The sequence below is a fragment of the Microdochium trichocladiopsis genome, assembly GCF_020744255.1.
Source record: "Microdochium trichocladiopsis strain MPI-CAGE-CH-0230 chromosome Unknown B0I36scaffold_4, whole genome shotgun sequence".
In the NCBI taxonomy this organism is placed as follows: Eukaryota; Fungi; Ascomycota; class Sordariomycetes; order Xylariales; family Microdochiaceae; genus Microdochium; species Microdochium trichocladiopsis.
Window position 1 is genome coordinate 579139 of NW_025763547.1, and position 11318 is coordinate 590456.

Sequence of the window (11318 nt, forward strand, 5' to 3'; positions counted from 1 at the left end):
TGTATGCAAGTGTAAACACTGCACCGGCGGACAGGACAGCTACGCGCGCGGGGACACTTGTTTGATAGTAACGGCCCAAGTATGTCGTCTCCATCCAAAATCGTTCTTGCAGAACCTTCGGCCTACCTGCAACTCTCCATGGACCCATCTTGTCGTCAGATGTCCACCTCGTAAGTCTTCAGGCGGCCTTGCATCGTTCGAGGTTCTCGGGCAAGCGGGATGCGGAAGTACCATGGTTTCGTGGGCATTCTCAACCCTTGTCCCAATACATACATGCCCGCATCTCGTAGGAGACGTGCTGCGAGCACGTGATGGGCATACAGATCCAATGCTACGCTGTGCTGACAAGTGGTATGCAAGAGCCGGGCACGGGGTAACGGCACTCACAAGCAGGATAGCCTACCGACACCCTTGCCGACATGGCATGATCTGGCTTCGAAGTGCCGGCTTCCGCAACTCGAGACCGAGCATGAAAAGGGGGCAAGTATCGACGTGTGCAAGTTGTGGTGTTAAGCTTATCCGGAATGGATACCGAGAACTATGTGAGGTTGCTCAGACACATTAATCATATCGTGTAGCACAACATGATATGCCGCTGGGTAGTCATGCTTCTCTGTCCTGTGTAACACTTCTGGGTTTTCCCCCGCCTTGTCACAGCCTGGTCTGGCGTACCATTCAGCGGCTGCTGCTATCACCGGGGTTCGTAGTCCATGCATGTGGCGTATGCGAACAAAATACCATGCCAGCCTGTACGATCGCAAAATGCCACCTCTCGTATCGTCCATGTGACCTGTGGCTGCTCACTTCACAATGGCGGTCTGATGGACAGTCATAGTTGCGACCGATCCAGAACACAGGCCATCATCGCACTGCTTACCCTCGTATTTTCCCACAAATCCGCAGCGGAATCGATCTAGCCCGGTGATGTCCACGGGCGTGTCTGTTTTCCATACCGAGCAGTGCGATTGCACACCGAGTAAATACAGCAAGGCAGTGCCATATATGAAGTACGAAGGAATTATCATTCATCACGGCCCGATTGTCCTGCATGACAAGAAGTGCCGAGAGTTCTCTTCGTCCACGTCAAACCCCGCGCCCACCACACCATCATCCGTAAGGTATGCATGCAGAGCTGACATTGGCCAAGCGAATATTAACCAGGCGGCGGGCGAAACCTGACTGAGCTCGCCCGCGGGTGTGTGCTTGACTCATCGCAGCAGCTGCTGCTGCTTGCTACCCCGCACAAAGAGCTCTGATTGAGCTTACGCCCACGGGGTTCAAGGTGATCTCACCAGATCGGGCAACGCCAGCCGTGGTTGGAACTTTTTAATCATGGTTTTGTGGCTTGCGTTAGGCGCCGGTCGGAGGCAGGAGCTTTTCCCGACTTCAACATTTCGGAGATCCCGACGTGGGCTTGACCGAAGCTGGGCACATCGCCCTAGCGAATTGTTTCACGCCTTGCCAGAAAGAGCAGCGAGCGCTGTCTGCGAGTTGGGCATTGTTTGGAGTTCCAGGACTTGAGAAACTTGCAATCACTAGTGAACACAGCAAACGCCGGCAGGTTTTACCAGTATTGGCTAAGAGAAAAGCCTGTTTATAGCTGGGATTGGGATGAAGTATTTCCACTTGTACCGATTCTCGCAAGTATTGTAAGCTCTCGAAGCAAGAGGCTGTCTCAACATTTTACGATGGAAGCGAAGGCATATCATCCATAAACTCGTCGCACTTTGCTGTCATGGCCCATACATTTTCGTTCTTTTAGCCTTTGGATAGGAAAGCAACGTTTGGCGGGACTCTTACACGGCCTCGCCTGCGCGCTCTGAAGTTGGATCCCCAAACTCTTGCTCCCGTGGCGAGGTATTCATCCGTCTCACAAGAGAGAACCATCTTGACCACACCTCGTACATGAAGAAGAGCGAAACTTTGATCTGCAACACGTCGTGGTTTCCAGGATGTTCGAAATTGACCCCCCCTAATGTTGACACATCCTCAGAGGTGGGTGGCGCAGGATACAGAATTGTCCATCCGACGACCCGACCAGCACACCCACCAGGTCTCAGGAGTGCTCTCGTAGAAGACTCAGCCTGGTACTCCACGCTCCTCACGTCCTTCTACCCATTCAACGATACACAAAGTTTTCACCAGCTCGTGATACCATCCCCGAACTCTATTCCTGCCTACTGGGCAGCCATCTTTGCCCAAGCAATCGTCGCCCCGAGACGGGTGCCCTTCTCATAGAAGAGATACGTCAGGCCGTTGCGCGTCACGACGACGGGCGACGCGACACGGTCTCCGCTGCTGTCCCCCTTACCGCTGTACAGCACGATCGGCGTCGCGCCGACCCTGCGCAGCGTCTTGTCGATGGTCCTGGCGTAGATCTTGCCGCTCGAGGCGTGGTACAGGATGTAGTGCTGGCCGTTCCAGTTCCACAGCTCGCCGCCCGAGACGTTCTGGCCTTCCTCGGGCCCGGGGGCCACGACGTAGTCCGGGCTGACGGTCCAGACTTTTCCGTCGACCGACTCGGCGAGGCGGATGCGGCGCCGGTTGTCGCGCTCGTTGCCCATGTAGAACATGCCGTACTTGTACTTTGAGCCCGCCGCGCCGGCGTTGGGATGCCGGAAGACGCGGGCGTAGCTGGACTCGACGACGTTGGGCCCGCCCATGGCGTTGGTGACGGCCTCGCCGCCGTAGCCAAACTTGATGCCGTCGTCCGAGTACGCCCAGCGGGTGACCGAGTTGCTGCCGTGGAAGTACATGATCATGCGGCCCTTGCCGCCGTTGGCCTCGAGGTTCCAGATGGCGTCCGGGCTCGAGACGTGCGGCACGCTGTAGCGCCCGGCCCAGGTTCGCGAGATGACCGGGTTGCCAGGGTGCTCGGTCCAGGGGCCCTCGAGGCTGTTCGAGTACCGCAGCGAGATGCCGCCCGGGTCGTCGTGCGGCGCGTAGTAGATGTACCACTCGGCCAGGGGGTTGGCCAGCCACCGCCCCGCGTGGAAGACGCTGGGGAAGATGAACTCGTTGGTCGGGTTGTAGATGGACGTCGCCGGGTCCGTGATGATGCCCTTGTACCAGAAGACGGGCCACCCGGCTGGGGCGGGCAGCGTCTGGGCGGCGGCGAGCGTCGCCCCGAGCACGCCCGTGAGCATGCTGATCAGCTTCATAATGCTAGCGTGAAGGTGGACGGGCTGAAGAGCTCGGTGGCCATGGTTTCATTAACCTCGGCGACGGCTATCTTGGGATGTTGGTTACTTATATCCGTCGCGCGGTTTTCGCTGTGGACTTTCCTCCCTGTGCGAAGGATCAATGGAGAAGGCTGAAACGTTACCTGTTCACGTCATCTATACGGAGAATCCCGTGTAATTGGGTGGTAATTTTAGAGAATCCTTCACGCACTTCTCCCTGCCAGGATTGACCGCTGGTGAACGCGGTGACGGCTCAAACCCGTGTGCAGATTTCCCTGATATGTCTAACGCTTGGGGAGGTCTCTCCGGCATGAACGATGCTTTGCGGGTATGGACTTGAATAGCAACGCATCGTCCCGCGGCATGCAGGCTTGGAGGAGACGGGACACCAGAAGTCAATTGGGAACAAAGACATCAGAATGAATGTCGACAATATACTCCACAAATTTGATGTCAGCAACGTGGGATACCGGATGCCAGGGGCCGGCTTGGCACGCCTTGTTACGATGTTCGCGGTGCTAGAAATCCGCCAGGTTGTGGATATCATCGTTGCTGCGGCTCGAAGGATTCCATGCGCACATTCCTACTCTTGACTAGGCGCACAATACAGACAAGTGCGGCCGCGCAGCATCGAGGGCCTGGGATTGACTGGCCACCAGTGTTCAAGCTAGGCCATACCAACAAGCCTTCTCAAAGCTCAATGAACCCGTCAGAGTATTGGTCACAGTTACACAATGTCCTCAGCTGGTTCTTCTTCCAGTATGCGCCGCCAAGCCGTTTTCTCGGCATTTCTGCCCCAAAAGATGATTGACCAACAAGAAGGGCAACATGCGCCTCTCAAGTCTCAAACTATGGGATTTCTAATCAGAGACACCGCACGCCAATCCCCATCACGAGCGTCCAATAACGTGTTATACTTGAGCAAATGACATAAGTGGGTAGCACTTCAGCCCTGCCAGGATCGCGCGCGGTCTGATAAAGGTAACATTCAGCGCGGGGGCGTCCGCTCATCACAATTAACTTCAACTTGTCAATGGAACCGAGTACCGAGAGTGGGCATTGGCGGCAGCGCAAGTATAACTGACGTGCAGATTCGATTCGCGTCCAGCAACAACTGAGATTCAGACAGACGGGGGCTCGAGGCCGGTCTGACGCAGGGTCTGTTCCTCTACTGAACGACGACCTCGAAGAACGTGCGCCTCGCGTCTGCGACACTGAAAGCACATCAGCCTCCCGGCTTCCTGGCATCGCCGCATCCCTCCGTAGACTCGTGCTTGGCGTGTAAAATCTACTATATAACATGCGTACAGAAGTAGACATCTCTTCTTGGGGGTTCCTGTGAGCCTACCACTGCTGAAGGAAGCCGGTCCCATGATTCCACCGCCGTGGTTGCTGTAGACCTAACAGTAGAAGCCATGTGACCTAGCAAACCCACCTGCTCAGTGATCGGGCATTCAAGGCAGGGGCTACGGGTCTGAAATCGGTTGTGACGGTGGGTGTATCTGGACGCAGATTCTACTTGCCATCTTGCAGCGCGGTCGACCGTTGCACTTTAAAAGCACATAAGGACGGGCTTGATCTTGTAATCTGAACCAGAAGTGTGGTTCTTTGTCACGGCATGGTACAGAATACGTCTTTTTCGGGTTTTTGTCTTTGAGGACTGTGGGGTAACCACACAACGTTCTACGACCAGCTGATTTCATCAACATCGGAACTCACCCACAAAAGAAACCCTGTGCAGCGCAAACAACCGACACCACCTATTATTCCAAGGGTTTTCATGGAAAGCGCCAGGAATAATATCCTGTGCATAAATATATGTACATGACTCATGCCGTCTTTGCCCAGATGAGAGAGTATTGATATATAACAAAGCCATACCAGCATAACACTCTGAAAACAAAAACACCTTTCCACACAACAACAACCTCATCCCACGCACGTTGTATCCCATTTCCCAACTCCCCTTTCCCCTTTCCCCCCTGTGTTGTTTGGTCTCAAACCCGCCGCTGCTGCCGCCTTCTTTTCTGCCCACTCGACGGCTCGGTCCGCCCACACGGGCCATGGATAACGATATACGCCGCCACGGGATTATCCCGGGGGAAGAAATTGCCCGCGAGCCGCGTGGGATCGCACGTCCCGCCCGTGGGGAACTCGTAGCCGAGACAGGTCTGGGCCGCGACGCCGAAGCCGGCAAAGGCGCAAGTTGGGTTGGCCATGCAGCTGGCGCAGCATTCCTCCTTTGTGGATCCCGCGAGGGAGATGGGCGTGCCCCCGTCGGGGCTGGTGCTGCCGAAACCCCCGATGAGCATGCCTTGGTAGGTGGAGAGGTAGTTGTCGGGGCCGCAGGCGGCGTAGGAGGTTGGGGCTGGGCCGATGAGGAGGGTTGTGGTGGATGTGGCTGTGGTGGCAGTGATGGTGGTAATGGTGGTGGTTGTGGTGATTGTTAGCGCCGCGGTGGTGACGGAAGTTAGGATTGTGCTTGCGGGCTGCGGGAGGACGGTGGTCGTGGTGAAGCGGGTGTTGAGGGCAGTGATGGTCGACGTGGGCGTGGCGGCCTTGACGGTCGAGGTTGAGATGCACGTCGAGGTGCTGGTGATGGTCTTGACTGTGGTTGATGTACAGAGCTTCCCAATGGGACTGCGCCGCCGCTTGTTGGAGTTGCCTGGGAATGCCTGGCCGATCGGGGTGAAACCGGCCGGGGTCGCGACGGTGACGGTGGGAGACACGCTGGTGACGGTCACTGCGGTGGCGGCAGTGGTGGTGATGCTTGCCGTGGCCGTGGCCGTCCGGGTGTCGGTCGTGTAGACGGTCGCGGTGCTGCTCAGCGTGGTGGTCACCTGGGCCTGCGTCCTCGTCCCCGTCGAGGTGCTCGTCTTTGTTGTCGTGATTAAGACGGCCACTGGAGTCGACGTCGTCGTCGACGTGCTGGTGATGACTCTGACGGCGGTGCTCGTCCTCGTGCACACAATACCTGCTGGCCCCGAGGACAGCAAAGCATGTGTTGGTGTATGATTGTTGCCACAGCTGTGTTTCTTGCCCGGACTCGCGGCCACCGACACGGCCAGTGCCAGCGTCGGCACCAGATACACTGAAAGCTTCATGCTGCAGACAGAGCACCACAACACCAACGGGCTTTACAAAGCGAGTGTCGAACCTGTCCAGGCACAAAACGAGTGCACGCACCGGCAGCAGCAAAGGGATCCGGACTCAACCACAGCATCACAGCCGGCCAGCAGTAACCTCTTGTAAGAAGGGGGCTGACATACACATCCAAGTACAATCCGTCCATCTCGGGCCCCGGGTCCAGGCCTTCCCGGGCGGCGGCGGCACTTGCCAGCGGAGCATAGCAAGGGGGGAACGCGCGCCACGGTCTGGCCACTCTCCGGAGATCGACCCGGTCCCGATCTAGCGGAGATCTCGCTTGCATCTGGCAAATTTCGTGGCGTCACCCAGCACGCGCTTCGTGTCAGCTTGGTTCGCAGGCTAGAATAGGCCAAAGAGCCATACGCCATACGCACGGGCTGGGAAAGCACCAAAGAGTCCAAATGACGCGGCAGAATGGCCTGCCGGCCTGGTCAGTGGTAAAACACGGAACTTCCTGAGAATTCGTAGCCAGCACGGGCGAGATCAAGTGGCTAGTGCCGAGTTTCTTCAGTCATGCAAGTGGCAACAACAACGAAGCGCACCAGTCGCGTGAAAGATACAGAAGAGGAAAGAAGAGAAGGAACTGAGAAAAAGGGACAAGAAGAACAAACAGGTTAGAAGAAATCAAAACTGCTGGGTGTCAAGAACAGCCGTGCAAGCTTACAATGTCCCCATCGGGACGAGTTACAAAGTCTCCCCTCAACGGACATGCCCGCCACGGGAAGACGCCCAAGAAACAAAAAACAAAAAAGCAGATCTCGTGGCGTTCCCGACTGCATGGAGACGGGAGTCAAATCGATCAACTAACTTCAGGCAACGCAGGGGGAGCGTCAAAGCCGCCGCCCTCTCTCCCCACTTTGGACCGAAAAAGGCTTCGCGCGGGCGGGCGCGTGCCTCTGTACTGTATCCCAACTTGGGCCAAAAGTCAAGCGCCTCGGCCGCCGCCGACCACCAGCCGGGGTGGGTCTTTCCAAAGGGCGGAAAAGGGTTCCGGACCACCTGATCTTGTTGCCAGCATGCATCTCACGAACGGCGTCCAAACCTCGTCCCTACTACGTAGTAGCCGCTCGCTCCTTCTGTTTATTTAACCACGGTATAGTTCAACTGGAGAATTGAAGCCCTTCCTTCCCCCACATACTCACCGGCCGGATTTCCGGACAAATTTGTCCATAGCGAAGATCAACAAGCCAAAGTACGTAGGTATTATTCTTTATTAATCAAGCAAGGCGGGACCTCTCCTAATTGAGATCTCGAGTCTGACAGGGGAAAGTAAAGGACCGTTCCTCCGTCTTACTTGGAAGATACTCGGCTGCTCCTCTGCCATTGATGCTCCGGACACCAAAAAGCCTGTGCAATAGGACTGCAGCTTCATATGATGTGGCAGTTGCCAGGAACCTTGTCCTTCTTACGTGACCTACCGAGATCGACGAAGTTGTCGTGGGCTTGACACATATCAGAGCAGCAAAACAAATCTGGAGTGAAGACATCCAAGGCGTCTTGGTTTCCTTGAATGCAGGCGTCTGTCCAAACGGCCATACGCTGGCCACCAAGGGCAAGATCGACAAACTGCCAAAGAGCACATCGGTCACCACGTAGAGCCACGGTCAGAACTAGACAACGAACCACAGCTCTGCACTCTCGCCATCGAACTAACATTTGACTTGCGAATATTGATTCAAACTAGTCTTCTCTCTAAAAAGTCTTGAATGCCCACAGTTTGCGGCCTATGTGCTGGACGGGAGTCCCCGGCCCACACTCACAGCATCCGGGATCGTCCCCTTGGCCAATCCCACGGGTTATCCACTATACTCCCATCAATGGAACTGTACTCAAATGCAACGCTGATCAGCGGGGGGAAAACACCACCAAATTCCACTTCAGGACATGATGTGAGGGCCGCCTCAAGCAACCAATATGACAAATTCCAATCGTCGAGATGGACCCCTTGTCGTGCCGGAGCTTGCCACAATGCTCCAAATGTCAAAACGCCTCGCTGTGAAAAAATGCTGTTCGATGATATTCGAGCTGTAAAACTTCATTCCGGCTGGTGGCACTGACAAAGGGATTTCCTCTGCTCCCACACTTCTGACCGCACGAACAGGCCTGATAGCAGTCCATTAGAACGACACCCCACACTTCAACAATAGAGCCGATCCCCAGTTCACCTTGATTCTGGGGCAGACGAAGGATGCCGAAGCCCCAGCATCTATGACAAACTTTCGTTCTCAGGCTCTTGGCCTTGCATAGAAGCGGTGCTCGGCCCTGTGGCTGGTCCTTGTGAAAACAGAGTCGCACCCGCCGTGCTAGGCCCAGCAGAGGAGTTTGTCGCTGATGACTGAGCCATAGAGCCTTCTAGGCTAAGTCCATCGAGTGCGGTAGTCGAGTTCGCCCGTACAGGGATTGTGGTAGCGGTGACCGTGTCCACAGCCATTGCTGGAGAGCCAGTTACTGGGGTGTCACTAGGGAAGAAGAACGGGGCGGCTTGTGGTGTTCCCGGAAGAACGCTTGGCTCTCCTTGTCCAGCACCCTGGTCCTGAGTCCAATCCGGTCGCGGAGCTGGTGGTGGCGGTGGTGGTGGAGGCGGGTGCGCCACTCCATTCCCAGTGTCGAGGGCAATCTCGCTGCCATCGCCCATGTCATCATCTTCAATATCGTCGACATCGTCCAAGCCGTCTATGGGCGGGAAGGGGCCAGGGATGGCATCTCTCCGAGGAGCACGCCGTGGATCGTGGTAGTCTGCAAACTCGTCTTTGGAGTTGAGGTAGGCTCGCAGGCCAGAGACGCCGTGACCGGAGAACACGCAGAACACGCTACGTTGGTGATCGTTGAAGTCTGGCTCGTGTTAGAAGGCGGTTTTCGATCAACCAGCTCGATGGCTTGGCTACGGGGAGGACTCACCAGCTGGGGCATCGCGACAGAATTTTTCCAAGTCGTCTCGCAGGAACGCTGTGACACCGGTCAAACTCAGATGTGTGAGCCTCGGGCAGCAATTGAGTAGCTTGATAATGCTCTGCGACCAGTTAGCTTGCGGCCGTGACAGCACACAACATATTCTCAAGGACTACGTACCGGCAGTGTCAAATTGACGCAGTAACTCAAGTGTACTCGCTCCAGGCTGCTTGTGTGGTATTCGTGGGGTAGAGGTCTACCATGCTGGTCCTGGCGTGCTCGGCTGCGGTGATTGGCACGAGCGAGAGCGTACATGCTGGCATCGGTGATGTTGGTGCACTTGACCAGGCCAATGCGCTTGAGCTTGGGAAGCGTGGCAAGTCGGGTGACCGATTCGTCGGTAAGATGCGTCAAGCAGCCAAGGTCGATGTAGCGAATCCGATTGCAGCTCGAAACCAGCCGCTTCACACCCTCATCTGTGATGTTGCGGCAATGGCCCAAATGGATGTAGTGGAGGTTCTTGCTTAGCCTCGAAATGGCAAAGACTGCCGCATCGGTGATGTTGGTGCACTTTGCCAGGACGAGGTTGCGGAGTCGGGGTGCCACGTCGATAATCTTCTCAACTGCAAGGTCGGTAAGTTGAGCACATGACGTCAAGTCCAGGATACGCAGGTGTTCGTAGATCTTGAACGCGGGAAGGTTGAGGAATGCCGAATCATCGATGCGCTCGCACATGGCGAGTCTCAGCTCACGTAAAGACTGGCCTTTCGCCATGAGCGTTGTGATGGGTTTGTTGCCGACTGCTCTGCAGTTATGGAGATCTATCTCAAGAATGTTGGGGCAGTTTTCGGCAAAGGCAAGCACCGCCACGTCGTTGACTTGAGAGCAGTCGTTGAGTTTAAGCTGGAAGAGTGCGGCGTTAGCAGAGAAAAGACACAAGGACATGGGGGTAAACTTACTCTCTTAATATATCGGCAATTCTCAGCCAGGGTCTGGAGGCTCTCATTGGACACGTTCTTACACGCAGTCATGTTGAGACCTTGCAGGCGACGGCAGTTCTCTGCAATGGCCATGATGGTGTTTTCTGTTATGTTCTCGTCTCCAGATATGTCGAGAGCGAGGAGGTGGTGGTTATTCGTCACGAGTGGGATGAGCCCCGAGTCGGTGAGTTGTTTGCAGTTTGTGAGGGTGAGACGCTCCACCCGCGAACAGACAGCAAGCGGCTGGACGCTGCCATCGCTGACGTGCTCTGCCAGTGCAGCGAGGTTGAGGCGTTTGACAAAGTCCGCATAGGCAAAGTAGGGCTTTGGCTGGCCAACGTCACGCTGAGGGGCGAGGGTGGCACAGATGGCATGGTGCTTCTTCCAGGACGAGCAGGCAGGGCGGTGCCACAGGATCTCGACGACATTCCGCGACCACCTCTTGCAGACGAGCATCGCGTGAAAGAGGTCTGAGGCATCGGAGAGGCGCGAGAAGATGCTGATGAGGATCTCGCTGGGGAGGGCGGCGATGGTTGAAGTACACTCGGGGTCGTTAACCTGCATGTCCTGCATGTTGGGCACGACGCCGAGGGAGGTCTGCGAGTCGTTGGCTCCGAGGTAGAAGTCGGACTCCTCGTTGTCGGGCGGAGCGGGGGAGTTGGAGGATGACGAGGCCCTCGAGTCGCGCGTCTCGTCGGCAGCAGCCATGATGACGGAGGCCAGGGGGCGGTGGACGAGGCCGGTGCTGGGAGGCGGCGAGGCGGCGGGTGTTGCGGGAGGTGAGGACGAGTCAGAGCGGCCACGGTCGGCTATGACATCGAGAGACGGGGCAGCCGAACGCATGCCAGGAGCGGTCGTCGTGATGCCAGCCCGGGACGGGAGGAGTGGCGACAGCGGTGGGAATCAGATGGCGGGGATCCCTGGAAGCCGGCGGGTGCTGACCAAGCTGGGGTTGAGAGTCTTGGGGGTGATGCGATGCGAGCGACGGCGATGTTGGTGATGCGATGCGCGAAGGCAGGCGTGCGAGCGAGGGGTCGGGATGGGTGACGGCTGTCGTGCTGGTGGTCGTGGTCGTGGATGTTGTGGTTTTGTACCAAGTCGAGGTCCGTGGTCGTGGTGT

General features: G+C 56.5%; 3 protein-coding genes across 3 annotated transcripts; all 3 read right to left on the reverse strand.

Moving 5' to 3' along the window:
* Nucleotides 1-2177: 2177 nt before the first annotated feature.
* Nucleotides 2178-3146, reverse strand: B0I36DRAFT_240626 (beta-xylosidase; the record flags this gene model as incomplete). The annotated part of the gene is made up of 1 exon (XM_046149773.1): nt 2178-3146. One exon carries the CDS (start codon nt 3144-3146, stop codon nt 2178-2180), a length of 969 nt encoding a protein of 322 aa, XP_046013557.1.
* A 1204-nt stretch (nt 3147-4350) lies between these two features.
* Nucleotides 4351-6536, reverse strand: B0I36DRAFT_382743 (uncharacterized protein; the record flags this gene model as incomplete). The annotated part of the gene is made up of 2 exons (XM_046160935.1): nt 5262-6536; nt 4351-4396 (listed from the first exon to the last, which is right to left on the reverse strand). Exons 1-2 carry the CDS (start codon nt 6284-6286, stop codon nt 4351-4353), a joined length of 1071 nt encoding a protein of 356 aa, XP_046013558.1. The 5' UTR covers nt 6287-6536.
* A 1999-nt stretch (nt 6537-8535) lies between these two features.
* B0I36DRAFT_241355 (uncharacterized protein) lies at nt 8536-10906 on the reverse strand (the record flags this gene model as incomplete). Its single annotated transcript, XM_046149837.1, has 4 exons — nt 8536-9161; nt 9228-9339; nt 9399-10121; nt 10178-10906. The coding sequence occupies 4 exons, from the start codon at nt 10904-10906 to the stop codon at nt 8536-8538; spliced, it is 2190 nt and encodes a 729-aa protein (XP_046013559.1).
* Between the last annotated feature and the right edge of the window lie 412 nt (nt 10907-11318).